General features: G+C 53.0%; 2 protein-coding genes across 8 annotated transcripts in view; one reads left to right on the forward strand and one right to left on the reverse strand.

Moving 5' to 3' along the window:
- Positions 1 to 2,162: 2,162 nt before the first annotated feature.
- On the forward strand, positions 2,163 to 21,064 carry Kif7 (kinesin family member 7). Of its 7 annotated transcripts, none has more exons than XM_052712416.1 (19): positions 2,163 to 2,295; positions 3,796 to 4,147; positions 6,250 to 6,450; positions 6,791 to 7,184; positions 7,303 to 7,822; positions 8,400 to 8,516; positions 9,033 to 9,251; positions 10,014 to 10,153; positions 10,565 to 10,680; positions 10,805 to 10,957; positions 13,406 to 13,608; positions 16,366 to 16,563; positions 16,774 to 16,899; positions 17,059 to 17,262; positions 18,180 to 18,395; positions 18,983 to 19,189; positions 19,756 to 19,954; positions 20,064 to 20,210; positions 20,463 to 21,064. In XM_052712416.1, exons 2-19 carry the CDS (start codon positions 3,820 to 3,822, stop codon positions 20,828 to 20,830), a joined length of 4,056 nt encoding a protein of 1,351 aa, XP_052568376.1. In that variant the 5' UTR covers positions 2,163 to 2,295; positions 3,796 to 3,819; the 3' UTR covers positions 20,831 to 21,064. The 7 variants fall into 7 exon arrangements, with proteins under 7 accessions (XP_052568376.1, XP_052568373.1, XP_052568377.1 ...); XM_052712413.1 differs by having other exon boundaries at positions 2,164 to 2,295; positions 17,056 to 17,262; XM_052712417.1 differs by having other exon boundaries at positions 2,164 to 2,295; positions 17,056 to 17,232.
- A 666-nt stretch (positions 21,065 to 21,730) lies between these two features.
- The window catches only part of Ticrr (TOPBP1 interacting checkpoint and replication regulator), a 45,372-nt gene continuing 40,648 nt past the window's right edge, over positions 21,731 to 26,454 (reverse strand). The window contains exons 20-22 of the mRNA XM_052713448.1: positions 23,693 to 25,805; positions 23,442 to 23,567; positions 21,731 to 22,738 (exon numbers count right to left, since the gene is read on the reverse strand). Of these exons, the coding sequence (XP_052569408.1) occupies positions 22,629 to 22,738; positions 23,442 to 23,567; positions 23,693 to 25,805 (2,349 nt within the window). The 3' untranslated portion in view covers positions 21,731 to 22,628. The remainder of the gene's footprint in view (positions 22,739 to 23,441; positions 23,568 to 23,692; positions 25,806 to 26,454) is intronic.

A 26,454-nucleotide genomic window follows, 5' to 3' on the forward strand; every position in this document is an offset into this window, starting at 1 on the left:
AATGTGATTTAAGTGGGGATTCAGCTTTCCCGTCCACGTGGAGGACTGACGGGAGGCCTGTGTGTTTCCCAGTCACTTCACCCTGAAATTTCTTTGTAACTGAATACTACAGGAGAATTGAGACTTTGACGGAGGTCAGCTGGGAATTTCTGATCTATTGTTGCCTGGCACGTAGTTGGAGTCAACAGACCGAGTTCTGTCTGATGCCTCATGCAGCCTGACTTGCTGCCACTGACCAGCATCCTGTTATCCAAGCCTAGCTTCTAGTACAGTCTGTCTATTTCTGTGGGATTAGCTGAATCGCAGTGGTTCCAGTTTTTATATCTGTTCCTTGATAGGAGGGTCTTGCTACTCCCTGCACTCTGCATTTCCATATAAGTAATAAAAACCAGCTGGCCAGATTCTGATGGTCTTTTGGGCCTATCACAACTTTCAAAGCATCTGGATTTTTTTTTCTTTTTTTGATTTTTCGAGACAGGGTTTCTCTGTGTAATACACAAAATGTATTTCAGCTCTTGACTGAGTATGTGGGACCATCTATTTTGTACTGGAGACAGTGCCAAAGGCCACAGATTGACCACGGGGACGGGCACACTGGATTGTTCCACGTGGGTTTTAGTGGTAGACATGAAATCATTACCTGCTCACTGGTAAGGGTTAGGAAAAGGTTACTTCTTTGTAAATCATAGATTCAGATTGACAGTTCCAGTGATGTCTATCACCACAGAATTCTACAATTTACTGTAACATTAACGGCTTTAGTGTTACCTTCTCTATAGCTTAATTACTATAATTGCTATTATAACTATAATCATAACTCCTCGGAAAAATGTGATGTTTCATCAATCACTATCACCTTCTGCAATGTTTATGCAGGTTTAGCATCTGGCTTCTTCACATTCAGAGTCTAAATGAATCTCTTTGGCTGTCTCTGTGGCAGGCTGCTATGCATTTGGGGTTATTTCTGCTCAGTTCTCCAACTGCATTAGGATATTTGTGACTGACAGCGCAACTCTAAAGCATTGAGAGAACACTCTACATTGCGTCTGCATTTCCCAACTGCTTTATCTCCTTCACCGAGACACCACCTGGTCTTATTGTCCTCGTCATTTCAGGCTGTGTTTCCACTGTTTTGAGGCTGAGGGTTTTCTCATGTAGATCTGGGAGGGCTGGCTGGCAATTTCTGAAGCCTTTAATTATGCTGCCCGTCTATAACAGGCAATCTTCTGTGTACATACTGCATTAAAAATTGCTGCTATATTAGAGCTTTTTTTTTTGGTTTTTTGAGACAGGGTTTCTCTGTGTAGCTTTGCGCCTTTCCTGGGACTCACTTGGTAGCCCAGGCTGGCCTCGAACTCACAGAGATCCACCTGGCTCTGCCTCCCAAGTGCTGGGATTAAAGGCATGCGCCACCACCGCCCAGCTAGAGTTTTCTTTAGTGTTGTTTTAAGTGATAAATATGTACTCTGAGATGGTGGTAGTGGTTGGTTTGTGGTCCTTGGGATGGAAACCCAGGCCTCTCTCGTGCTAAGCAAATGTCCTATTACTTCCCAAGTCTGGTGTCCAGATTTTTTATTTTTGTGTTTGTTTGAGACAGAGTCTCACTCTGTAGCCCAAGCTGGCGTTGAACTCCTCACTGTCCCCCTGCCCTAGGAATCCCGCAGAGTGTTGGGATTACAGGCATGTGCCACCCATCCCGGTTTGGATTCCAGATTCTGATTAAAAATTTCAACAGTGCATGGTGTTTCTGGTGAGAATAATCCCTCTGAGGTCACCGAGAGGGCCACACCTGTATCACCTCTCTCGATGACAAGTGTCCCTTGACAGTGACTGTAAAATGCATTTTTGTCTCAAAAATCCTAAAATGTGACAGTTAGTTTTAGAATTGAAGGAAGGGGGGCTTTTGCTGTTGTTGTTTTGTTTTGAATGAGGAGGATGGTTTGACGCTGGGAGCAGAAAGGCAGAAGTGGGTCTCTGAGTGTAGGACAGCTGTGGGCGTCGATTTCGGAGACTTCTAAGGGACGACGAGAAGCCGCGGGCTGCTCCCCACCCCAGGCCCGCCCACTCCTGCCTGGGCCCGCCCCTCCCCCGGAGGAGGGCCCGCCCCGCCCCGTCTGCGGGCGGACTCGGAGGCGCCCAGCAAGCGCCTCCGCCCCCGAGCGCCAGGGCAGGCGGAGTTGCGGGTGAAGGGAGGGATGTTTGGGGGGCGGGGGTCCCGATGACGGCATCGGAACGCGCCGCGCCGGGGCGCCGAGCTCGACTGCAGGTCCCGGGACTGCGCTCGCACCCTGGCAGGTGGGTGTGGGTCAAGAGTGGGTGGAGGGCGAGGCGGGGGCGCACCGGGGAGGCTCCTGAGCAGCCCCCCTAGCCGTGCTCCCCGGCTTGCCCGGAGCTCCTCACTGGGCGGGCCTGGCCAGAAGGAGCAGCCTGCGAGGGTCCGCGTTTGCAATCACTTTTGCAAACTTTCCGGGAGGGCCTGTTCCCAGTGGCCGATCGCGCGGATGGAGTTGTCAGGGCGCCTTTGGGGCTCGGGGCGTTGATTGTGGGGATGGAGAAACCAGGGCTACACAAAGCTCCAGAGTCTACCTGGGGTTTGGAGTGCTGCCAGGCGGTGTTGCCTCTGTGTACCCAAGTCCCGGCTCCTAATCTGGACCTGGTTACACATGTAGAGAGGCTACACAGTAAATAGCAAAACAACGAAGTGCAGTGTGGGGTACCGGGTTCTGAGGAATGTGATGAGGAAGGGGGTTGGAGATCGGAGGGTCATCCCGGATTACTGAGTAGTGTTGTACCCTGTGCTGGGTACTGGGGATAGGCTTCAAAACAGACAAAGAGGGTTCTTGCTTTCCATCTGGATGGTGAATCTGGCAGTTGCATCCGTGTGGTCACCGCCTGATGTGGGCAGCACAAAGGGCTGTCTATGGTGGTGGTCACCGAGCAGAGCAGTTTCCCTGGCCCCGTGCGGAAGGTGGGCCCAGCCCAAGCGTGGGTGGATGAAGATGCTTTGGTAACACAGAGGTTGCTGGCCTGAGAGGTGAGGAAAGGCATGGTGTCCAGGAGATGGGAACAGTGGGGTTCTGTTCTAAGCTGCCTTTATTGTTGTTGTTGGTGGTGGGGGTATAAAAAGGAGATTGTCATAACACATTTTTGAAAGATGCTCCAGGCTGTGGGGTTGGAGAGGGCTGGGAGACTGTGACTCAAGGCTGACAAAAGTCATCCCTTTGGGATATCAGTAGCAAGACTGGCTTTGGAGACAGGATGAGGAGTAGCAGATAATCTTGAGAGATCTTTAGGAGATGGGATTGGCAGAACTTAGCGATGGGAACTTGATCTAGATGGATCTGTTGGCTTCTTTGAAGAAATGGGCAGGCGTCACACAGTTTCAGGGATGGACAATGGCAGAGACTGTGTGAGGCCTACTGGGTATTCAAGAGTTCCCTGGTGTGATGCCCTGTGTGTGTGGTTCTAGATAAGGTCACAGGGGAAGGGGTCAGCACTAAAAACGGGCCAGCACTGGAACACTAATCCCCGGGGTATGAAGTGGTGGGGCCTTTTTTTTTTTTTTTTTTGCCAGTGGAGGATGTCGAGAGAAGTTACTGTGTGAGATGGTATCAGGGTTTGTGTAGCAGTTGGGTACCAGGTTGGGCAGATGCTCTCAACTCTGAATACCCCTCCCCGAGTCTACCTAAGGTCTACAGCCGTGTGTGTGTGTGTGTGTGTGTGTGTGTGTGTGTGTGTGTGTGTGTGTGTGTGTGGTCTGGTCCCGATGGCAAGGGCCTTTCCTTTTCTCTGCAGATCCGAGAGCTGCCCTCCTTCAACATGGGACTGGAGGCCCAGAGGCTGTCTGGAGCTGAGGAAGCCCCAGTGAGGGTGGCCCTTCGTGTTCGCCCTCTGCTGCCCAAAGAGCTGCTCCATGGTCATCAGAGTTGCCTGCAGGTGGAGCCGGAGCGCGGTCGAATCACCCTGGGGCGTGACCGCCACTTTGGCTTCCATTTGGTACTGGGAGAGGACACCGGACAGGAGGCTGTGTACCAGGCTTGCGTCCAGCCCCTTCTTGAAGCTTTCTTCGAGGGCTTCAATGCCACCGTCTTTGCCTATGGCCAGACAGGCTCCGGGAAGACGTATACCATGGGGGAGGCCAGCGTGGGTGAGTGACCCGTATTGTGCCCCTGCCACTTTGAGGGGCCTCAAGGTCTTCCTGAATTTCTGCGCCTGCCCCACCCACCACCCGAAGGTGAGGTGCTGAGGAGGGAGTGCAGATTTCTTAGATCAGCACTCCATAGTGGGTCCAGCCATGTCAGCAGCCAGCTGGGAAAGGCAGGAAGTGTGTGTGTGTGTGTGTGGGGGGGGGGGGGGTTGTTGTGGCTTTCTCAAGATGAGACAAGATGGGTTTGGGAATCATAGCAGAGGAAGGCCAAGGCAAGTTGGCCGGTCTCAGGATGCTACCAAGGGCTAAGGAATCTGTGTTCCAGTTGGAGCAGTTAGAGTGGAGCCTCTGCATCTGGGGAAGACTCTTTGGACCAATCCCAATGGAAGGAATTGCCTCCTTTTAAGTAACATGAACTGTTTGCTGTTGTCTTGTGGCAGGGTCTTGATGTATCTGAGGCTGGTCTGGAATTCACTGCATAGCCTAGGTGGACCTCAGACTTTCTTGCCTCAGTTTCTCAAGTGCTAGGAAATCACAGACATGTACTACATCCCTGGCTGAAACCTTTGTTTGTTTTTAAGATTTCTTTTTATGTGTGTGAGTGTTTTACCTGTATGTATGTATGTGTACTGCACATATGCTTGGCGTCTTCAGAGGCCAGAACAGGGTATCAGGTCCCCTGGAACTAGAAAAGCAGGTGTTGTGAGCCACTGTGTGGGTGCTGGAAACCAAACCCTGGTCTTCTGCAAAAGCAGTAAGTGGCCTTCAGCAACCTCTCAGCGCCACATACATTTTTTTTTTTTTTACACACTCATTTAATTCATGAGGGCTCCAACTCATGAGTTAGTCACCCTGTTTCCTAATATTATCACAGTCGGGGAGGATTTCAACACATGAGTTTTGGGGAGACATAAGCAGACCATAGCAATTACAAAGGTGTAATCATTTATTATAGAAAATTAAGAAAATGCAGAAAAATAGCATGTTTGATAATTGCCTCTCAGAGCATTCTAGTTTCTCTGTGAAAATGATTATATTTTAAACATGAAATCTTTTTGTTTGTTTTTGTCTTTCAATATGGGATTTCTCTGTGTAGTCCTGGCTGTCCTGGAACTCACTCTGTAGACCAGGCTGGCCTTGAACTCAGGGATCCACCTGCCTCTTCCTTCTAAGTGTTGGGATCAAAGGAGTGTACCACAAGGCTCAGCTAAACATGACGTTATTTATACTTACTCTTTTCTATCCTGTTTTATTTTTTTAATAACATGCCATAGGGCTGAAGTTGTGTGTAGCTCACCGGTAGAGCTACTCAAGTATGGTAGACCTCATACTTGAGGTCATGAGTTTGATCCTCAGCACTACATACACACAGGCCCCTCCCCCCACAAATGAAGACTATTTAATGATAAATGTTCATGGTTTATGCAGTACGACACCTGGCAGCATCTGAATTTTCTGGCCATAAAGTATTATTTTAGTTCCTGACCTAATATGTGGAGCCATCTGCTTTGAATTGGGGATAGTGATAAAGACCATATGTATGATATGTATGATGATGAACATTTATCATTAATTATTCTTCAGTCCTGTGTGTCTGTGCTGCTGTATATTGAACTCAGGGTCTCACATGTTAGCCAAGTGCTCTACCACTAAGCTACACCCCTAGTCTTTCAATCTCCTTTTTATTTAGTAACTTCCTGGCATGCTGCTGTGAATCTATGTAAGCAAACTCCCTATGGGATCTTAGGATGAACACTATACTTCCTTGAAGCAAGTTAAGAGGCTCTTTAATTAGCTGTGCGTGGGCCATGGTAGTGACTTACCGGTCCCAGGGAGTATTCAAGCCCAGGGTATCTGATTATGGAAATGTAGTAAAGGGGGTGCATCAGGAAGGTGGTTGATGAAACCATGAGAGGTTGCTTGAATTCCTCATTCTGCTTAACCACCCTGGAGCACTGCCTGGTGGAGGCTGCCTCTCCTTGGCCTCTGTTACTGTCTTCTCCGTGCTACAGTCCCCTTCTCAAGCTGACGGTGGGGCGTGGGGTACTTGGGCCAGGTTTAGCTGGGGCCCGGCAGCAGGAGACGCTGTGGTATCTCCCTAGCCTCCCTGCATGAAGATGAACAGGGCATCATCCCAAGGGCCATGGCTGAGGCCTTCAAGCTCATCGATGAGAACGACCTGCTGGACTGCCTGGTGCACGTGTCCTACCTGGAAGTGTACAAGGAAGAGTTCCGGGACCTGCTAGAAGTGGGCACTGCCAGCCGGGACATCCAGCTTCGGGAAGATGATCGGGGAAATGTTGGTGAGGAATCCTGGGAATCCTCTAAATGACTGGGAGTGAGGCCTGTAGCAAGGAAAGCCTCAGGCTACTCGGCGAGTCGGGTGGCTTACCCGTGTGGAGAGACATCCCATCAAGGGAAAAACCATCCAGTCCCTGGATGGTTTTGTTTCCTGTCTCCAGTGAGCTGAATATATGCTTCTGTATCCAGAGTGAGAAGCATTAAGGTTAAGTGCGGGAAAGCTGGGACCCTGGGCACGAGTGGGTGCTTCTGGGGGAGGAAGAACAGGTAGGAGTCCTGGACTGTTGTGCTTGTCTTCTGGCTGGCTGTGGGGGAGCCGCTCACAGTCTTCTATGTCCACAGTGCTGTGTGGGGTGAAAGAAGTGGACGTGGAAGGCCTGGATGAGGTGCTGAGCCTCCTGGAGATGGGCAACGCTGCGCGGCACACAGGCGCCACACACTTCAACCGTTTCTCCAGCCGCTCCCACACGGTCTTCACTGTGACCCTAGAGCAGCGGGGCCGGGCTCCCAGCCGCTTGCCTCGACCCGCCGCCGGCCACCTGCTGGTCTCCAAATTCCACTTCGTGGACCTGGCAGGCTCCGAGAGGGTTCTCAAGACCGGCAGCACGGGCGAACGGCTCAAGGAGAGCATCCAGATTAACAGCACCCTGCTAGCGCTGGGCAATGTCATCAGCGCTCTAGGGGACCCTCAGCGCCGTGGCAGCCACATCCCCTACCGCGACTCCAAGATCACCCGGTGAGCTGGCCCGTCTCTCTGGGCGCGACTGGGGTCATGGAGCCCTCCAGGAAGGGTGTCACCTGGCCCGCGGTCCCAGGTGAGTGTGCACAAGAGCTCAGCGTCCTCTTGCCCGCAGGATCCTCAAAGACTCTCTGGGAGGGAATGCCAAGACGGTGATGATCGCCTGCGTCAGCCCCTCCTCCTCCGACTTCGATGAAACCCTTAACACCCTCAACTACGCCAGCCGCGCCCAGAACATCCGCAACCGCGCCACCGTCAACTGGCGGCCCGAGGCCGAGCGCGCCCCGGAAGAACAGGCGGCGGGCGCGCGCGGGCCTCCGCGACACCGCTCGGAGACGCGCATCATCCACCGTGGCCGGCGCGTGCCCGGCCCCGCCGTGGGCTCCACCGTGGCGCCTGCCGGCCTGGGCGCCGAGTGCGCGCGCTGCCGGGCCCGCACCAGCGCCGCCTACAGCCTCCTACGAGAACTGCAGGCAGAGCCGGGGCTGCCCGGCGCTGCTGCCCGCAAGGTGCGGGACTGGCTGTGCGCCGTGGAGGGCGAGCGCAGCGCCCTGAGCTCCGCCTCCGGGCCTGACAGCGGCATCGAGAGCGCTCCAGCCGAAGACCAGACTGCGCAGGGAAACAGCGGAAGAAAGGTGGCTCGGGGGTGGGATCGAGGGGAGAGGGTCTTAGCCAAGCAGTGCCTGTTGACAGTATGTTCGGGGTCATTGTCACTTCTGATGACTAAGGTCACTTCCTTAACTTCGTTTAGCCTCTGGATCTGCTAAGTAAGGATATTATAAGAAGGGAAGGTGTAATAGGTGCTAAGCACACTGGTAAAGACCGAGGTGTTCTTAATACAACATTAATAAAAACGTAATCTGTGGGAATAGTGACCACATCTCTAATTCCAACCCCGTGAAGGAGGAAACGTGATGATCCTGAGTTCCAGGCTAGCCTGGGCTACATAGCAATACCCTAACTCAGAACTAAAGTACTATTAATAGTAAGTAAAACTTAAAGCGTTATTAATAATGGCGGGAGATGGCCCAAATGGCTTGCAGAAAGAACCTAAGGCTAGATGGGGCCAGGAGCACCCACTCATTGCAAGGTAGATCTTGGAATGAAGTGGGGAGTAGGTCTGAGTGAGGTGGGGGCAGGGCAGAGAAAGAGGTGGAGTGTCCCAGAGCCTTGCCAGGCCCCACCCCTAAAGCTTTTTTACTTGCCCCGTAGGGAGATGAGGGGGCCCAGCAGTTACAGAGATTGCAGAACCAGGTGGCGCGGCTGGAGGAGGAGAATCGAGACTTCCTGGCAGCTTTGGAGGATGCCATGGAGCAGTACAAACTGCAGGTAGGACGGCCCCTTCTGCAGACCAGGAAGGCTTTGTGGAGGAGGGAGGGAGAGTTTCCCAGAATGGAAGAGAGTTTGTTTGAATGGAGAACCGGGGCAAGGGTCGCGGCTGGTGAAGGGATATGTAGAGATGTGGGGTGCCCAGGATGAACAGGAGCATGGAGGTGAGGGACAGCCAAGCCTGGCACCTCGGCCTTGCATGCGAGATTGGAGCTGCCGTCTGAGGGCAACAGGATGCTACCTGGGAGTCTGCTGATCAGGTCAGCATCGTGCTGGGCTCTCTGGTGCCAGGGGTAGGAGGTGGCATGCAGGTGTGGTGGGACTGTGACGAGCATTGGACGGGATAGGAGGAGGGCTTGAGCCAGATCCAGATAGGGTCAGTGGTACTCACACTTCTCACCTTCATCCTAGAAGGTGAGATGCTCTAATTAGTTTTTCAGTTTCTCGTACTTACGCTGATCAGCAAACATCCCTTGGCATCCACGTCCCCAGCAGTGCCTGGACTGTGTCTTGCAGAGTGACCGCCTGAGAGAGCAGCAGGAAGAGATGGTGGAACTTCGGCTCCGGCTAGAGCTGGCACGGCCTGGCTGGGGAGCACCGGGGCTCCTGCAGGGCTTGCCTCCTGGGTCCTTTGTGCCTCGGCCTCACACAGCCCCCCTGGGGGGTGTCCACACTAACATGCTGGGCATGGTGCCCCCCACTTGTCTTCCTGCAGAAGAAGTTAGCTCTGAGCAGGTGAGGAGGTGGCAAGGCTTGGAGCCGGGCCAGGGCCACACGGGGACATGTGTCCCTTGTTCATATCTCCATGGGGCCAGCTGTGAGTTGTAAAATTCAAGTGTCCCTAGAGAAAGGGCCAGAATATGAGAGACTGTGGGGCCTCCTAGAAGTGACCAGGGCCAGTGAGCATCTTGAGACGGCTGGAGATTGCTTGGAGTGAGGATATTGGCGATGACAAGTTGGCACCCTTGTACGCCTGAGGATGGAGCTCTTAACATACTGTTTGTGGGTGACTCTCTGTAGGCTTACTCTTCTACAAGCTCTGCTCTGTCTCCCCAAGGCTTGGTCCCCTGCCTGTAGGTTCTGCAGCTTGGGGTCATTTGGACAAAGTTCAATCCTGTGCTGCCTCAGAACTCCAGGTCATCTCAGCTCTGCCGTTGCAGAAGGCTCGGCTTGGGTGGGAGTATGTCATGTACCCATCCTTCTGGCAGGGTGTCAGTGGTGAGAAAGCACTGAGGTTCCCACGAGCTGCCTGCTAGAAAGGGCAGGTTGCCACCCCTGGAGAGCCAGATGCCAGGGGATCACACCCTTCCTTGAGGGTGAGAATACTTGCCAGTGTGTCCCCTTGGCAGATCTTGAGGGTGGAGATGGGGTAGAGGAAGTTGAGGAGAGGAGGGTGTGCGTGGCGGGGCACACCCCAGCAACAGCCTTGGGAGGGAAATGGCTCGGAGGATGCCCTGCGACTATCTCATCCCGAGCCTCTCCCTAACGCTCGCCTAGCAGGTGACGGATGGCGGGGAGGTCAAGACGGAGGCGCTGGCCCAGGTGGACAGGCTGGGAAGTGGCTCTTCCACTACCTCAGAGGAGGAGGAGGAGGAAGAAGAAGAGGAGCCACCCAGGCGGACCTTAAACCTTCGCAGGTGAGCGAGAACCAGTGTGTAGACTCAGAATCGGCTCAGGGCTACTTTAGGTTGTAGGAGACTTCCGGTCATTCTCCTAGCAGTACTGTGAAGGCCCCTCACGGGTCAGAAGGCGCTTGCCTGTCTCATGCTCACCAGCCCTCGGAGGACTGTGAGCTCTGGTTGGGAAGGTTTCACTGGGGTGCCTGTGATAATAAGTGCCCAGGCCTCCTGCTGCTCAGTTTCCCAGGTGATCCCTGGTACCCGCAGCCTCTTGGCATCTTCTAAGCTCTGCCCTGGCTTCTGACTTCTCCCCCATCCTGATCCTGAGGGTTGGAGGGTCCAGAGGCCTCTCTTCCCCCTAGGCCTAAGAGGTAGCTAGGCTGAGTCAGGGGACGGGAGATGGTACTGACTCCTGCTTCTGCCTTCCAGAAATGGGATTAGCAACTGGAGCCAGAGGGCCGGGGTCCGTCCAGAGAGCCCACCTGACAGGAAGGGTCCAGAGGTCTGCCCAGAAGAGTCAACTGCTACCATCCCAGCACCACAAGGTAAGATGGGTGGAGAGCAGAGAGAGTCCTCATCCCTTCCCTTCTCTACTCACCCAGGGAGCCCCTCCACTCCACTCCTCCACTCTCAGTCAGGGTGCTGACCCTAACAGTCTGCCTGTCGTAGCAGTTGGTGGCGGCAAGGTCCCAGTTCAGACCCGCCAGAACCCAGCTGCCATGGCCTCTGAGTGGCGACTGGCCCAGGCCCAGCAGAAGATCCGGGAACTGGCCATCAACATCCGGATGAAGGAAGAGCTCATCGGTGAGCTGGTCCGCACAGGTGAGTGGTGGCATTGGGGTGGGCTCCTCCTCGGTATGGTCTCCTGCTCTCTGAGCATTCTTCCTGGGCTGCTTTGGAGAGGGTTCGGCACTGTCCCGCTTAGCAGCACAGGCCTCTTCCAGCTGCGTGGCCTTCAGCAGGTGTAATAACCCCTCGGTTTTCTCTTGTCTGAAGGGAATAATGCTTGTAGGTATTGCATAGGATGGCTGTGAAGGTGAGATGATTTCCTTCTGGTGGCGTGCTTTGAATAGCCCTCAGTAAACAGAGATTTGTGAAGCAAACTCACAAGAGTCTGTTAAAGGGCATCAAGGATTTATTAAGATATAAAATGGGGAGAAATACACTCACGGATACATAACAAAGTAAACAGCCGTCCTCTGCCCCGGGGGTGAATGGAACCAGCTTTTCAGTCTCCCACAGTCCCGAGAGAGGGAGAGCGCACCCCACCCTCCTCTGTTTTAAGCAGTCACGTTCCCAGAAAAAAAAAACACTCCTCTATCGGTCTAGATACCCCAAGGTCATTGGCGGAGCGAATTCCCAAAACAGAGCTTCTTAATTTTACTGCCTTGCTATGTTGGAGGTGATGGGACCAGTAACTCCTAGGCACACAGTGTAAATGAGAACCCCCATTCCCAGGTTGTGCTTCATCTGATACTGGTGATGAGTTGAGGAGCTGGGGGCAGTTCTACGTGGCACCATTTGATAGTTTTTAAAAAAAAATTTTTTTTAAATACATTTTTATTCCCCCCGCCCCCCGTGTGTGTGTGTGTGTGTGTGTGTGTGTGTGTGTGTGTGTGTGTGTATGTGTGTGTGCCACAGTGCACCTGCGGAGGTCAGAGGATGACTTAGAGGAGTCAGTTCTCTCCTTCCACCATGTGGTCCAGGGAGCAAACTTAGGTTGTTAGGCTTGGTGATAGACGACACCTTTATTAAAGGTGGTGTGCCACCACTGCCCAGCTTAGGCTTGGTGATAGACGACACCTTTATTAAAGGTGTGTGCCACCACTGCCCAGCTTAGGCTTGGTGATAGACACCTTTATTTTATTTTTTTTTTTTTTTGGTTTTTCGAGACAGGGTTTCTCTGTGTAGCTTTGCGCCTTTTCCTGGAACTCACTTGGTAGCCCAGGCTGGCCTCGAACTCACAGAGATCCGCCTGGCTCTGCCTCCCGAGTGCTGGGATTAAAGGTGTGCGCCACCACCACCCGGCTGATAGACACCTTTATTAAAGGTGTGTGCCACCACTGCCCATCTTAGGCTTGGCGATAGACACCTTTATTAAAGGTGTGTGCCACCACTGCCCAGCTTCAAATGTCTTTAATAGTTGTGAATTTATTATAACTTCATTCTTCAAACTTTCAGATAGATGGTTAAGAAGAAAGAACAGTATGAGGTCATTATCCAGAATTAGCAGTCACTGAAAGTGCCCACCTTGATCTCTGTGCCCATTTCTTTGCTGATATATTTTGAAACAAATCCCAGCTACTATATCCTTTTACTTTTCTACTTCTAATGACCTCTCAAAAAAAAAAAAAAAAAAAAAAAAAACCCAAAAACAAAAAGAACAAAAGACTTGGACCTTTTCCTGCCTAACCACCATGCCATACCCTTGTCTTTTCTTGATTTTGTTTCTTGGTTTCTTGTTCGTTTGTTTTTGAGATGGTTTCATGTAACCCAGGCTGGCCTTAAAGGTGCTGTGTAGCTAACACTGTCCTCGAACTCTTGACCCTGTCTCCACTTCCTAAGTGCTGGGATGACAGGCACACCCTGGCTTGTTCTGTTTTGTGCCGTGGGGGGGGTGTGGGGGTGGTAAAACTGCAGACTCTCATCCACATAGTTGAAACTCCTATTCTTAGTACCCAGAGCCAAGTGACCCAATGGTGTTGTTTAGCCTCATTGGCTTGAGTCAGGGGAGCTGCATGGGCCCTGCGCATGCTCAGTTGGCGTCATAGGCTTCTGAGGTCTCCCTGCTCTCAGCTCTGAAGTCATCCTGCCCGAGTTGTCTGTTTACTCCCTTCGGTGGTGTTTGAATTTTCCCTCTGCCCTTCATATTTCTTGCAGATTGAAGTTGGAAATATACGCAGCTTCAGGGTATATATTGATTTTTGTCATGTGTTTGGTAAAGATAAAACTTGCTAATTTGAGTCGCTCCTGTGGGCAAAACTCATTTAAAAAGTGAGTAGGGGGCTGGGGGTGGTAGTGCACGTATTTAATCCCAGCACTCAGGAGGCAGAAGCAGGCAGAACTGAGTTCAAGGCCAGCCTGGTCTACATCATGAGTTCTGGCCAGCCAGGACTAGAAGCAGGGTGAGGAAAGGGGGTGAATGAGTGAGTGGATTAAAGGAAAGATGATGGTGTGAGGGCTTGAAGAAACCCATGGAGTGTTCCAGCCTGGAAAACAAAATTCTGGGAAGGGATCTGCCTGTGCCATTGTGGACCTACTTTCTTCCAGGGAAGGCGGCCCAGGCCCTGAACCGCCAGCACAGCCAGCGCATCCGAGAGCTGGAGCAGGAGGCTGAGCGTGTGCGGGCAGAGTTGTCCGAAGGGCAGAGGCAGCTTCGTGAGCTGGAGGGCAGGGAACCCCAGGATGCCAGCGAGCGGTCCAGGCTTCAGGAATTCCGCAAAAGAGTGGCTGCAGCCCAAAGCCAGGTGCAGGTCAGTGCTGGTCCCTAGCTGGGGCTCTGGGAACAGGATTGCGGGCCTGGCATCTGTGTGTACTCAGGTCCTCCCGTTCAGCCCTGGCTGGTGGCAGTCACTCCTCCTGGCCTCTAGGCTGGTGTCATAGGTAAGCTGGAATCAGCTTGGCTTTCAGCACAAGAGGAATAGAGAGGTGGGTGCTGCCTGGCGACCAAGGAAGGGCAGACAGCCAAAGACATCTCCTCCAGCCCACAGCACCTTCCTCTGTGCATGCACCCACAACCCCAGCCTGCCCTTTGCTGACTTCCGCCCTTCCCTCAGTGCATGCACCCACAACCCCAGCCTGCCCTTCGCTGACTTCCATCCCACCTTCTTTCCTGTTTATCAGTGTGTCCATTTGACCCCTCATTAATTTAGCTTGCTTGCTTTTTTGTTCTGGGAATGAAACCAAAGCCTTGAGTATAGTAGGAAAGTGCCCAGACTGAGCACCGTCCCCAAGGCCTGGCTTAGCCTTTCTCTGAGGTGACTGTTGTGTGCCTGGGTGTGCCCATCTTCCACTCCCCCCCCAACCCCCACCCCCGAGCAGTTCATGCAGTCCATATTACTTTGCTAGCACTGCTAGAGCAGGGCTGCAGCCCCTCACACTGGGGGATGATGGCCAAGGTCAAGGTTTCCACAGGTCTGGCTTTTCCTGAGGCCTCCTGAGGCTGGTGGATGGCTGTCTTCTCTCTGTATGTGTGTCTGCCTTTCCTGTACACCTGCCTTCTGTCGGTCCCTCTTTTTTTTTTTTTTTTTTTTTTTTTTTTGGTTTTTCGAGACAGGGTTTCTCTGTGTAGCTTTGCTCCTTTCCTGGAACTCGCTTTGGAGACCAGGCTGGCCTCGAACTCACAGAGATCTGCCTGGCTCTGCCTCCCGAGTGCTGGGATTAAAGGCGTGCGCCACCACCGCCCGGCCTCGGTCCCTCTTTTATAGGATGCCTGTATACCAGGTTAGGGTCGCCCTCAGGCCTACACTTAGTGGCTCCTTTAAAGGGCGCTCCATCTCTGAATGCAGTCACATCAGAGTGTGCGGGAAGACAGTTCAGCCTGTCGCCCTGTCCAATATGGTGATACTTTATTTGTACTGAAATGTGATTTTTTTTTTTTCTTCTTTTTTTTTTTTTTTGAGACAGGGTTTTTCTGTGCAGCTTTTCACCTTTGCTGGAACTCACTTGGTAGCCCAGGCTGGCCTCGAACTCACAGAGATCCGCCTGGCTCTGCCTCCCGAGTGCTGGGATTAAAGGCGTGCGACACCACCGCCCGCCCGGCATTTGATTTTATTTGTATGTTAATAAATAAAGTTGCCTGGGGATCAGAGCTAATAGCAAGCCATAGCAGAAGCTGGGCGGTGGTGGTGCACGCCTTTAATCCCAGCTCTTGGGAGGCAGAGCTAGGCGGATCTCTTTGTGTTCAAGAATACAGCCAGCATGGAGACACACACCTTTAATCTCAATACCAACCATAGAAGATCTGGAGGTCTGTACAGACAGGCAGTGACAAGGAGGTCACATGGTTGGGTTTACAACCAATGAGAAGGCAGAACAGAAAGTATAAAAAAGACAGACAGGAAGTAGGTCTCTTGCTGAGGAAGACAGCAGCGGCAGTGAAGGGTAAGGTTTTTAGCTCTGACCTCTTGGGCTTTCATCTTTGCTTTGGCTCTGTGTTTCTTATTTAATAAGACGGTTACATCTACAGTCCATCCTAGCTTTCACCTTCAGACGATCTCAGCTGCCTCCCCACCTGCCCGTCTGCCCTCCTGTCCACGTTCCTCCTTCCCCCCTTTCTCAGTTCCAGGCCAAGAGATGATCTGGAATGATTGAGAATATGAGCTCTGGAACCAGACTGGCTTTAAAACCTGGCTCTGTCTTTTTGTTGGTTTGTTTTTCAAGACAGAGTTTCTCTGTCCTGGAATTTGATTTGTAGACCAGGTTGGCCTCCAAACTCACAGAGATCCTCTTGCCTCTGCCTCTCAAGTGCTGGGGTTAAAGGTGTGTGCAACCACACCCAGCTTTTTTTTTTCTTAAGACGTACTTATTTTTATGTGTATGAGTGTTTTGCCTGAATGAATGTATATGCAATGCATGTGTGCTTGTACGTACCTGTGAAGGCCAGAAGAAGGCATTGGATCTTCTGGAACTGGAGTTATTGACGGTTGTGAGCCCATGTAGGTGCTGGGACCCAACCCAGGACCTCTGCAGAGAGCAGCAAATGCACTTAACCACTGAGCCATCTCTCCAGCTCCTAGGTGTGGGTTCTTGATCAGCTTCCCTAACCCCTCTGTGCCTGGTTCCTGATTTGTAAAGTGGGGAGATAATAGTCATATTAACCTTTTCATTACATTTTCCTTATTTAGTGTGTGTGTGTGTGTGTGTGTGTGTAGGTCAGAGGACACCTTTTGGGAGTTGGTTCTCTCCTTCTACTATGTAGTTTGATCTCAGGGATCAAACTGAAGTCAGCCATTGGGGCTTGGCAGCAAGCCCTTTTCACCACTCACTGAACCATTTTGCCAGTCCAGTAGGCAGACTTTTTCACAGGTTTGTTAGCGCAGAGCACCTAGCACAATTCACCCAAAGACCAGTAAAGTTGTCGTAGCTACTGCCATTCGTCTACCGTCCACCTCCCTCTGCCCCTTCCCTTGTGTCCTGTTCACCCACCTGTTGGCCCTGCTCACCCTTGGCCAGTGCCGACCCCCGTGCCAGGCTCCTTATAAACCCCGTGGCTGCTGTGTGGGTCCCAGGTACTGAAGGAGAAGAAGCAGGCCACGGAGCGGCTGGTGTCACTGTCGGCTCAACGTGAGATGCGGCTCCAGGAGCTGGAGAGGAACGTGCAGCTCATGCGGCGCCAGCAGGGGCAGCTGCAGAGGCGGCTCCGCGAGGAGACGGAGCAGAAGCGGCGCCTGGAGACGGAGATGAACAAGCGGCAGCATCGGGTCATGGTTAGGCTCTGGCTGGCCGGGTGAGGGGGTCTGCCTTGTTCCCGCTGCTCACAGCCCCGTGATCCTAGAGGCGGGTCACTGGAGGTTCTCTGGGAGTGGTTTGTGCTCTGAGCTTCTAGGAACCTTGAGGCTCGGGGCACACGCCACGGCCTCGCCCACCAGTTCTTCTCCCCACCGTGTTTCCCCTCCCCTCTGGACTTCCTCCCCCAGGAACTGGAGCTGAAGCACCAGCAGCAGCAGCAGATCTTGAAAATCAAGACGGAAGAGATCGCAGCCTTCCAGAGGAAGAGGCGCAGCGGCAGCAATGGCTCCGTGGTCAGCCTGGAGCAGCAGCAGGTGCGGCCGGGCTGAGCCCGTGGCCCCGTGAGATTGGCGGCTGGGGGACGGGTCCACTGGGGACGTGCTGTGGGACCTCGGGGAGTGGCTCCAGCTCGAGGCGGGTACTGAGATCCCTGCCTCCCCCTCTCCCCCGCCCCCCGTGGGGTCCCTCAGAAGATTGAGGAGCAGAAGAAGTGGCTGGACCAGGAGATGGAAAAGGTGTTGCAGCAGCGGCGGGCGCTGGAGGAGTTAGGACAAGAACTCCACAAGCGGGAGGTCATCCTGGCCAAGAAGGAGGCCCTGATACAGGAGAAGACGGGGCTAGAGAACAAGCGCCTGAGGTCCAGCCAGGTGAGCCCCCATCACAAGATTCCCAGCCAGGTGAGGCCCTGCAGGGCAGGGTGTAGCTAGGGGAGGTTCTTCCAGATGATCTTGCCAGAGAGGATGTTCTTGCCAGGTTAAGACCGGGGAAGCTTTGCCCTCTAGGCTATAGCCTATGGATTTCCAAGAACCCCAAGGCTGTTTATGACACGGAACTCATATATGGGACATTGGTACCCATCCCGTAGTCCATTTCACATTTTGCAAACACCACTTTGGGACCCAACGGGCAAAATGAGGAACAGGTGTAGGAAGTGTATGGCCAACTAGATTCCAGCTTTGTGGGAGGGAGGCGGTGGGTCCATCTGCATCTGGCAGGGTTACCTCCTCTTTACTAGAAAGTCCAGCTGCTGAACCACCTTGTTCTTCTGTCAGGTAGATCAGAATGTGGCCAAGAGAATTTAGTGGGGCTACGTCACACCCAGACCCAGGACTGTTCTAATCCAGGTGCTTGGGTCAAAGCCAGATTCCTGAAGGGTTGTGGACACTCAGACCAGGGTTCCTGCCATACCATCATGGAACACAAGAGATCTGAGAGGCCTAGAGGTCATTAGGTGATCTATAATATCCCTGCTCACAGGCACCCTTGCTTCCTTCCATGAGCCTCTAGGAAGGGCCAGTTTCCCATAGTCCCATCCTCTCCAGCCAAGTCTCCTCACTGATAGCCTCCCACAAACCAGCTTCTTGACGTTGGAGCCTGTTCTCTCTGCTTGCACAATCCTCTGGGCCATCTCCTCCATAGATGTTCTGGTCCTTTAAAGGGCCCTGATCCCTGAGCAAACGTCTGGGTTACAGGCAGGCCAGGGAAGGACCCACATCCTCCTTAGCATCCAGTGAGCCAGCTGGGCCCTTTCTGTCTGTGTCCTCTGTGAGGACAGCACCTGCTCCTTCTCTGATCACTGGCGGTAATGCCTCAGGCCCTAAATGAAGACATCGTGCGCGTGTCCAGCCGTCTAGAACACCTGGAGAAGGAGCTCTCTGAGAAGAGCGGGCAGCTGCGGCAAGGCAGCGCTCAGAACCAGCAGCAGATCCGAGGGGAGATAGACACCCTGCGCCAGGAGAAGGACTCCCTGCTGAAGCAGCGCCTGGAGATTGATAGCAAGCTGAGGCAAGGAAGCCTGCTGTCACCTGAGGTATGGCCACCGGGTGGCCACCCAGCTCTGTCCCCATGCTTCAGCTCTCATTGATCCCTTGTCCACCTGTCCTTCTGCCACCCTCTGCCCCCTGCCCTGCCTCAGTCTGTACTAACACACAAGTGCCCTAATGTGTGTTAAGCCTTGCAAGGTAGAGAGATTGTCCCTTGGGCCCCCTTGATGGTTGTGGGACCCCATGGACTTCTCAGTTCCCTTCCAGTGGAGCTAGACATCTGTGCTGTGCTCTAGACAAAGCGCTCTTCCTTTGAACAGCAGAAGCCTGCACTGCATAGGCTTAGCCCTGGCTGGCTGGGGTCTTGGGCAGTTCCAGCTCAGCTTTCTGGAGCTCCCCGAGCTTACCCCCTTGAGAACACAGCCTCAAGGCATTGCGTCTTTCATGGTGTCAGGCAGCGTGTCCCTGTTGCTGCTGCAGCGAGGGACATTTCCTGTATGTTCGAGACAGTCTCAGGTCGAGGGAACTCTGAAGGCTCAGTTGTGTCTGTGTGTTGGCGGTTGTGTACCTGCCCAGGACTCTGTTGTTCAGGAAGTCTGATACCCATCCTCCATGCCTGCACCTGTTCCTGCAGGAGGAGAGGACACTGTTCCAGCTGGATGAAGCCATCGAGGCCCTGGATGCTGCCATTGAGTACAAGAATGAGGCTATCACCTGCCGCCAGAGGGTGCTGCGGGCCTCGGCCTCCCTGCTGTCCCAGTGTGAGATGAATCTCATGGGCAAGCTCAGCTACCTCTCCTCCTCGGAGACCAGAGCCCTGCTGTGCAAGTATTTTGACAAGGTGGATACCAACACAACCCCCTTGCCTCTGCTCCCTTTAGCTTGTTGTGGGCAACTCCAAGAAGTTTGTCCCTTGCTCCCAGATGAGGGGACAGGGTCAAGGTCACTTTGAAGCTATCTTAGTGAAGCTAAGACTCAGGCTCCTCTCCCTTCTGGTCTGAAGGCCCTGGCCTGTATTAATGGGATTTCAAGAGGGACTAACGGATTTTTTTCTCTAGGGATATGTCTGGAGGTATTTTTGGTTGCCATTAGGCGGGAGGGGAGGCCAGGGATGTTGCCAAATTCTTCAATATAGACAGGCCCCACACCAGGAATTGCCCAGCCCCAAATGCCTTAGTATTCTTTGGTTGAGAAATGCTGGTCTGGATGCAGTTCCAGTCTAGCAGCTCAGTACTGTGTGGTGGGGAAAGGTTTGTGGTAAGTTCCACCTAGAAAGCCAGCTCTGATTGTTGGGAGTTCACTGTCTAGAACAGTGTGTAAGAGGCAGGAAAGGCTTGGTGATTTCCTTGTGAGCACGTTTACGAACTGGCTGAGTGTGGTGGCTGAGCCTGGCTGTTCCTGGGACAGGTGGTGACACTCCGAGAGGAGCAGCACCAGCAACAGATTGCCTTCTCGGAGCTGGAGATGCAGCTGGAGGAGCAGCAGCGGCTGGTGTACTGGCTGGAGGTGGCACTGGAGCGGCAGCGGCTGGAGATGGACCGCCAGCTGACCCTGCAGCAGAAGGAGCATGAGCAGAATGTGCAGCTGCTCCTCCAGCAGGGTCGAGGTGAGGGTTGGGGGGATGCTGCCTGGCACTCTACCCATGATCAGGGCTGCCTCAAGCCCGAGGTGCCCTGCCCACAGCCCCTTACTAATTAATTCTCTTTCCACACCAGACCAACTTGGCGAGGGCTTAGCAGACATCAGGAGGCAATATGAGGCCCGGATTCAAGTTCTAGAGAAGGAACTGAGCCGACACATCTGGATAAACCAGGAGCTGAAGCAGAAGCTCAGTGCAGGAAATCCGGCCAGCCAGAGCCGGGGTAAACACTGGTGCCCAGTTTGAGTGTGCCCCATGGGGGAGTCAGGGAGGAACACATTGACCTCCAACTCCTACAAAGCCAAAGATGATCTTGAGCTGTGGTCCTGGGCCCACAGGCCTGTGCTCCACCCAGATGTCTCATGTGTGCTTCTGTTGGCTCGTTTCAAGTTGCTTGTTCAGGGGCATGGGGAAACTGGGTTTGGGGTCACCTTTGTCTCCCTCCATGTCTGACAAAGATGCTGTTCTGTGACAGGTGGAGAGAGGAGAAGCCTCTGCCTAGAAACCAGACAAGGCCTTGGGAATGAAGATGGGCTCCACCCAGCAGCTCCTGAAGCTCCCTGGCAGTCCTCCCTTCTGGAGGGGGCATCCCGTGCCTGGGATGAGACCCGGGACTTGGTCCATGCCCCACTACCCCTGACATGGAAACGCTCAAGCTTGTGCAGTGAGCAGGGCTCCTCGGAGGAGCTGAGGGCCTGGGAAACAACTGAACCCCCAGTAGGGCGCGTGCTACCCGTGGGTGAAGTGGGCCTCTCCTGGAACTTTGGACCTTTGCCTAAACCCCGGTGGGAATCCCGAAGAACCAGCCCATGGATGATCGATGTCAGGAAAAACCCTTTGTAGGCTTTGGTCAGGCCCTGCCTCGGATTCCAGTCCTGCTGAGAGGAGAGGCCGCCTGTTTTGCTTCTGTGAAGGACAGCTCTTACCTCACACTGTAAATCCATCTTTACACTAATTGGAGTCAGCAAATTTGGGCCATAGCCCAAAAGAACTGGACCTTTCCCCACTGTGGTACTGGGGATTGAACCCAGGACCTTGTACATAACACCTTTAGCATTATTAAATACATGCAAACTCCGACTCCCTCTTCCTTTAAGCTGTAGGACCTGATAGCTACCTTTCATTTGTGGGACAAGTCTGGAGCTCATCCAAGGCTTATCACAAAATGGCCAGTGGCGAGAGGGTTAAGGCTTTAACGGTCTTATGTGAATGGGGGAACTAGGAAAGTTATTAGCATTTTAGAATTTTTTAAAATATCATTTAATAATAAACAGGAATGATCTGATAATGGCTTACATCTTAAATACATCCTCAAGGACTCCTGAAGGCTGATCCTGAGGCAGTGGAGCCTGAGTTGGCGTCTAGTGGAGGTTACTGGAGAGCACCCTTGAAGGGGTGCTGGAGTCCTGCCCCTCCCCCCACTTCCTGGTTGCCTCACTGCCTGTGCACAGGCCCCCAGTCAGACAGACAGCCATGAACTTTGACCTCTGAGAGCCTGAGCCAACGTGAAGCCTTGTCTTCTTTACTCATCGTGGGACTGGGACTGACCCAGGCAGGCACTCCAGGGCCGCCCCTTGTCTTCGTTTCTACTTGTTCATGTCAACCACACAAAGTGAACACATCTTTGACAGGAGAAATGGTAGTTTCCACTTGGAATCCCACAATAGGAAGAGAGAGTCTTGAGCCCCCCCCCCCCCCCCCCCCCCCCCCCCCCCACACACACACATGAGGCTCCTGCCAAGACTCCAGCGAGTTGGTTTAGTTGATTACAGGTCAACACAGGTGCCAAGCACATACCAGGCTAAGACTCTGCCATGAGGTGGCTGGCTCTCAGGGCAGACCCTGCAATGATCTCTGGACCATGGTCACAATCACTCCTAGGCTAAGTAGCCAGGGTGACTTTACTGTTACCTCGCTTCTTGCTGTAGTCTTTCACATACAGGTCTTAGTTTATGAAGTACCGCTTGTGTCATGGAACTCAAGCCTATGGCAAACACCTCAAGGGAGTATGTCAAGGGTTCTTGTGTCTCCATTTCACCAAGGTCATGGTTTGGGGACACTGGAATGGGATCCTTGCTTGGTGTCTAGACTTCCAGGCTGCCTGAGTCATAGTACCAGCTGCCATGCTGCCCACCAGATTCCTAACTTTCCCTAAAAGGGCCAGGGCCTGGCCTCAGATGAAGTCCATGAGAGGGACTGGGAGACCATGAGACATTCCAGTGGTAAGCTGAACAATGACTATGGGGAAAGGCTCAAGGTTCGTAATGTCTTTGTTGTTGTTTTTTGAGACAGGGTCTCATACAGCCCAGGCCATCCTTGTACTTGCTATGCAGTCAGGAGCTTCTGGGCTTTCTGTCCTCACCTCCCAAGTGCTGGGACTATAGGCAGGTACCACACCCTGCAAAGCCCCCAACTTCTTTAAGTCCACAGGGACCTAGCTGCCGTCATCTTTACTTGTAAACTTTCTCAGTCCCATTAAGTTCTGGCCACTCCTGTTCTGGGTACATTGCTGGGATTGGTGGTATGAGCCTGGCATTGTTACCACATCCAGAGAAAGCTACTTTGGAGCACTGCCCCAGAGGGATCTGGCCAGGCTTGCAGTGTTCCTCCTTCTGAGTCCTCCAGCTGTGTTCTACCAGGGCTAGCTAATAAGCTTCTTCCTCGTGTAGGTTCTGAAAGGCCGTTTCCGGGAGAAGGCTTGCCTGAAAGGAGACTCTTCGGTAGTGGAGGGGAACACATCCATATCCTCATCTGGGGAAAAGCAGAGATCAGTGAGGCCTGCTCTAACCACAGAGGGTCTCACAAGCGTGGACTCAGGAGTGTCACCTACACTTGTTATAAGGGATATGTGCAGACAGCGACAAGCCACTGGAAATGCAAAGTACCCGAATGTGTGTCCACACAGAGGGCTTTCTCTTAGGTCGGATTAGAGGGGTTTATGTTACTTTGCATGGCTGAAATGTTTTGTGAGGAGAGAGCCACCCAAGTCCCGCGCCGCTTATGTTTCTAACCAGTGTTTTGAGCAGCCAGATCCTATGCTTTTATGTAAGGGCCAGCAGATGAGAAAAGCTAGGGCCTGATGGCAGAGGACGACAGAACTTGTTCGTGATGAACTAAAGGAAATGTGGACATGAACCTACTGTGAGGAAGTGGCTGGCCCTGATCACTGTCACTTGTGCTGCCCAGGCCATTTCACTGCCCAAGACTACAGACCAGCAACGTCATGGCATGTACACCACTCCCATTGTCTGAACTAGTCTGATAAGATTTTGTAGAGGTTTCTCTTCAGATGCCTCACGTTCTACCATGAAGCCTCTCTGGGAAAGGCACAGGACACTGCAGGGTCAAAATCATCTTCCCACCCAGTCTGCACTTTCAAGAGAACTCTGCAAATCACACACAGGAGGAGTGCTCAGCCCTGGTGAGCATCTGGGACCTGTAACAGGCAGATTACCTCTGGTGTCCTTGCTGTGAGAGGACGGTGTTCTTCCCTGGAACAGCAGCGGAGACTGGGTCAGGGCCTGCAGACCACTGGCAGAGAGGCAGCTCCGTACCATACAGCCAGAGGGTGGGGTGGAGCCTAAGGAGATGCCACAAGGTAAGTGTAGGCCCACAAGACTCCAGGCTACCCACAGCTCCAAACACCTCCTCACCACTCTGCCCAAGAGAAAACACACCGCATGTTGGCTTGAAAAATAAACTCACCAGAAACAAACACCTCGTCTTCCCCTACTGAGCAGAGTGGTGGTGCATTCCAAGGTGGAGACCACTCTCTATGCTTGCTGGCTTGGGGCTCTTCGCTCAGGGAATCACAGACCCTTTTGACATCGTATTCAGCTTCTTCCTTGGCAGACAAGAGTCTCTTTCTGGAGCCTAATCCAAACTGTCCCCAGGAGGCTTCCTCAGCCTTAGACACACTGTCTTTGGGAGGTGACTGGTCTGGCAATTGACACACCCCCTCTAGTTCAAAATCCTCCAAGACAAGAACCTTAGGGAGGCCATGTTCAAGGCCATGCTCCTTTCCCTCAGGCTCAGGCTCAGGCTCAAGCAGTGACAAAGCCCCAGGGAAGTCTGCACTGGCCTCGCCTCTGCCAGCAGGACCAGCACTGCAGTCCACGGCCCTCTTCCTTCGGGGCCAGTCTTTGATAATTTCAGGAGTGGTCTTCCCACTCTGCTTGGGAGATGGTGTCCAAGAAACCCCAACATCTGCCTGAAATGGAGAGGGGGTACTGGACGGGCAGCGGGAGGGAGTACAAGACTGGCAGATGAAGGTTTGCCCCCCACTCTTGCCAGGCGTGCTGTGTGAGGGCCGGAGGCAGGGGGGTGACAGATAGGTGTGCTCAACTCTACTGGAGGACTTACTGGCCTTGGGCATGCCGAGAGCAGGGAGGGCACCCTCCTCTCCTGGAGGGCTGTCCTTTCCTAGGGCCTCAGCTTCCAGAAGAGCTCCAGGGTCTACCTTTTTAATTCGGAGCTTGGGAAGGCCAGAAGCTTGCATCTCCAGCTCAACCTCATAGGTCTGAGGGCTGCCAGTGGCCTCCGGGGCCTGCAGGCTCCCCTGCTGAGCAGTAGCCTTGCTCTGCCTTCGGTCTGCCATGCAGGTGTAGGACAGCAGCTCAGGGGAGCTGGACACAGAGGAAGGGACAGGTGGAGGAATCCCAGGGCCAGACCCAGAGCGAGGCTCATCAGCAACAGTGGTCTTTGGCCCCTCACCGTCTTCCCCTGGCAAGATGCCACTTTCCCCCTCATGGGTCTCCAGGCTATGGAGTTGGGCTTCAGTCAGAGGAAGGTGCTCTGTGTCACTTGCAATGAGCAGAGGAGAAGATACCTGCCAGTCATTGCTGAGCCCAGTGCCCTGGTAGCCCTGCCCTTCAGAAGACTGGGATTGCGGTCCTCTAGAGCCTGTGATGGCCCCTGGGCTGGTAGCTGCTTCAAGCACTGGAGCAGCAAAGGGTCCCGGCTGGCACTCAGGAAAGTCTTGAGGACTGGAGGTCTTTCTCCACAGTCTCCCAAGCTTAGATGGCGGAGAAGGGGGTTTGGGGTGGGAGGTCATTCTCGGTGGGGTTCTAGGAGGAGTTGAGGGAACAGGGTAAGGGAAAGATGCAGCTGTGCTGGGTGATGTCTGGTGTGCTTTCCAACTTAGTTCTCCAGGAGGAGGGGAGGCTGACAAAGATGTCCTAAGTGGACGCCAGGAGACATCACATCCAGGAGAAGTAAAGTGCTCCTTTAGAGAACAAGGTGGAGAAGAAGTAATGGAGTCTGCTGGCCTCGTTGGGGTTTTGACAGCTCTCTCCTGCAGTTTCTGTGTAGGTTCCTGTGCCCGAGAGGCCCTGGGGAGAGGGAGTGGTTGGTGCTTCTGATGCTCAGGGGTGCCAGCAAGGGCCATCCGGGGAGGTGTTCTGAAGGAGTATCTTACAGGGCTTCGACAGTGACTTTGGGAATTAGCAGTCAAGGGAGTTGGGGATGCTGGACAATAAGGGCTTTCTGGACTGGAATTCATACAGTCCGATAAGCATCGAGGTGGTTGGATGTCTGGTCTCCTGGGTGTTCTGGGCAGCTTTGTGAGGAGAGGAGAGGTCTCTTCTGCTGGGGAGGCTCTCTTTTGGGGAGTGACTTTTGATGCCAGTGGTGAGCTATAACCATGTGAGGAGGATTCTTTTAAGGAAGCCTCAGAAATGGCCCGCTCAGCCAGAGTTATTTCTGTAGGGGAGTTTTGTAGTCTTTCTGGAGTGCACAGTGAGGTCTGTGCTGTACGAGGGAACCTTCTTGGTGTAGTTTTAGGAAAGCTTGGAGATTTTTGGTTACTCTTTTTGGGAGTCTGAAAAGAAAAAAAATGTTTATTTCAGAGCTTGAATATTATAATCTATATTCTCTAAAGACTGTCTTAGTGATCTCTAAGACAATTAGAAAACCAAAGAGGAGACTTAAAGTCAGCCAAAAGAATGATCTTAAATCGAGAATTAGAAATAGAGACCCGTTTCCCTCTCCCAAACATCACTCATATTTTACTGGTACACTTTTCCTAGGATCCAGGAGGTGGCAGGGCAATAGAATAGACAAACACATAGGCACAGCAGCAATGATGTCTCAGAAAGGCCACTCCCAAACCAAAGATTTCCTTCCTTCTTGTTAACAAGAACAAAAAACTCCACAAGGTGAGGCAGTCAAATACCCATCTTTCTATAACATGACTGGACAGTCTCAAGGGAAGCCCAGGCTAACTAGTTTCCATGTTCAGTGAGTTGGCAGGGACATGCAGAAAAGCACAGAGGAGGCTGTGTAGCCCAGTTGAGGGACGAGGAAGAATGACTTAGGAAGCAGGCATTCAAGAATGGATGCCTGAGCCAACAGGATGGCTCAGTAGGTAAAGATGCTTTCCATACAAGGCTGGCAACCTAAGTTTGATCCCTGGATCCCTCATAAAGGTAAGAATAAAGAACCAATTCCACAGAGCTACCTCTGACCTT

Source organism: Peromyscus californicus, unplaced genomic scaffold, assembly GCF_007827085.1.
Source record: "Peromyscus californicus insignis strain IS unplaced genomic scaffold, ASM782708v3 Scaffold_4__1_contigs__length_199733344, whole genome shotgun sequence".
Taxonomy (NCBI): domain Eukaryota; kingdom Metazoa; phylum Chordata; class Mammalia; order Rodentia; family Cricetidae; genus Peromyscus; species Peromyscus californicus.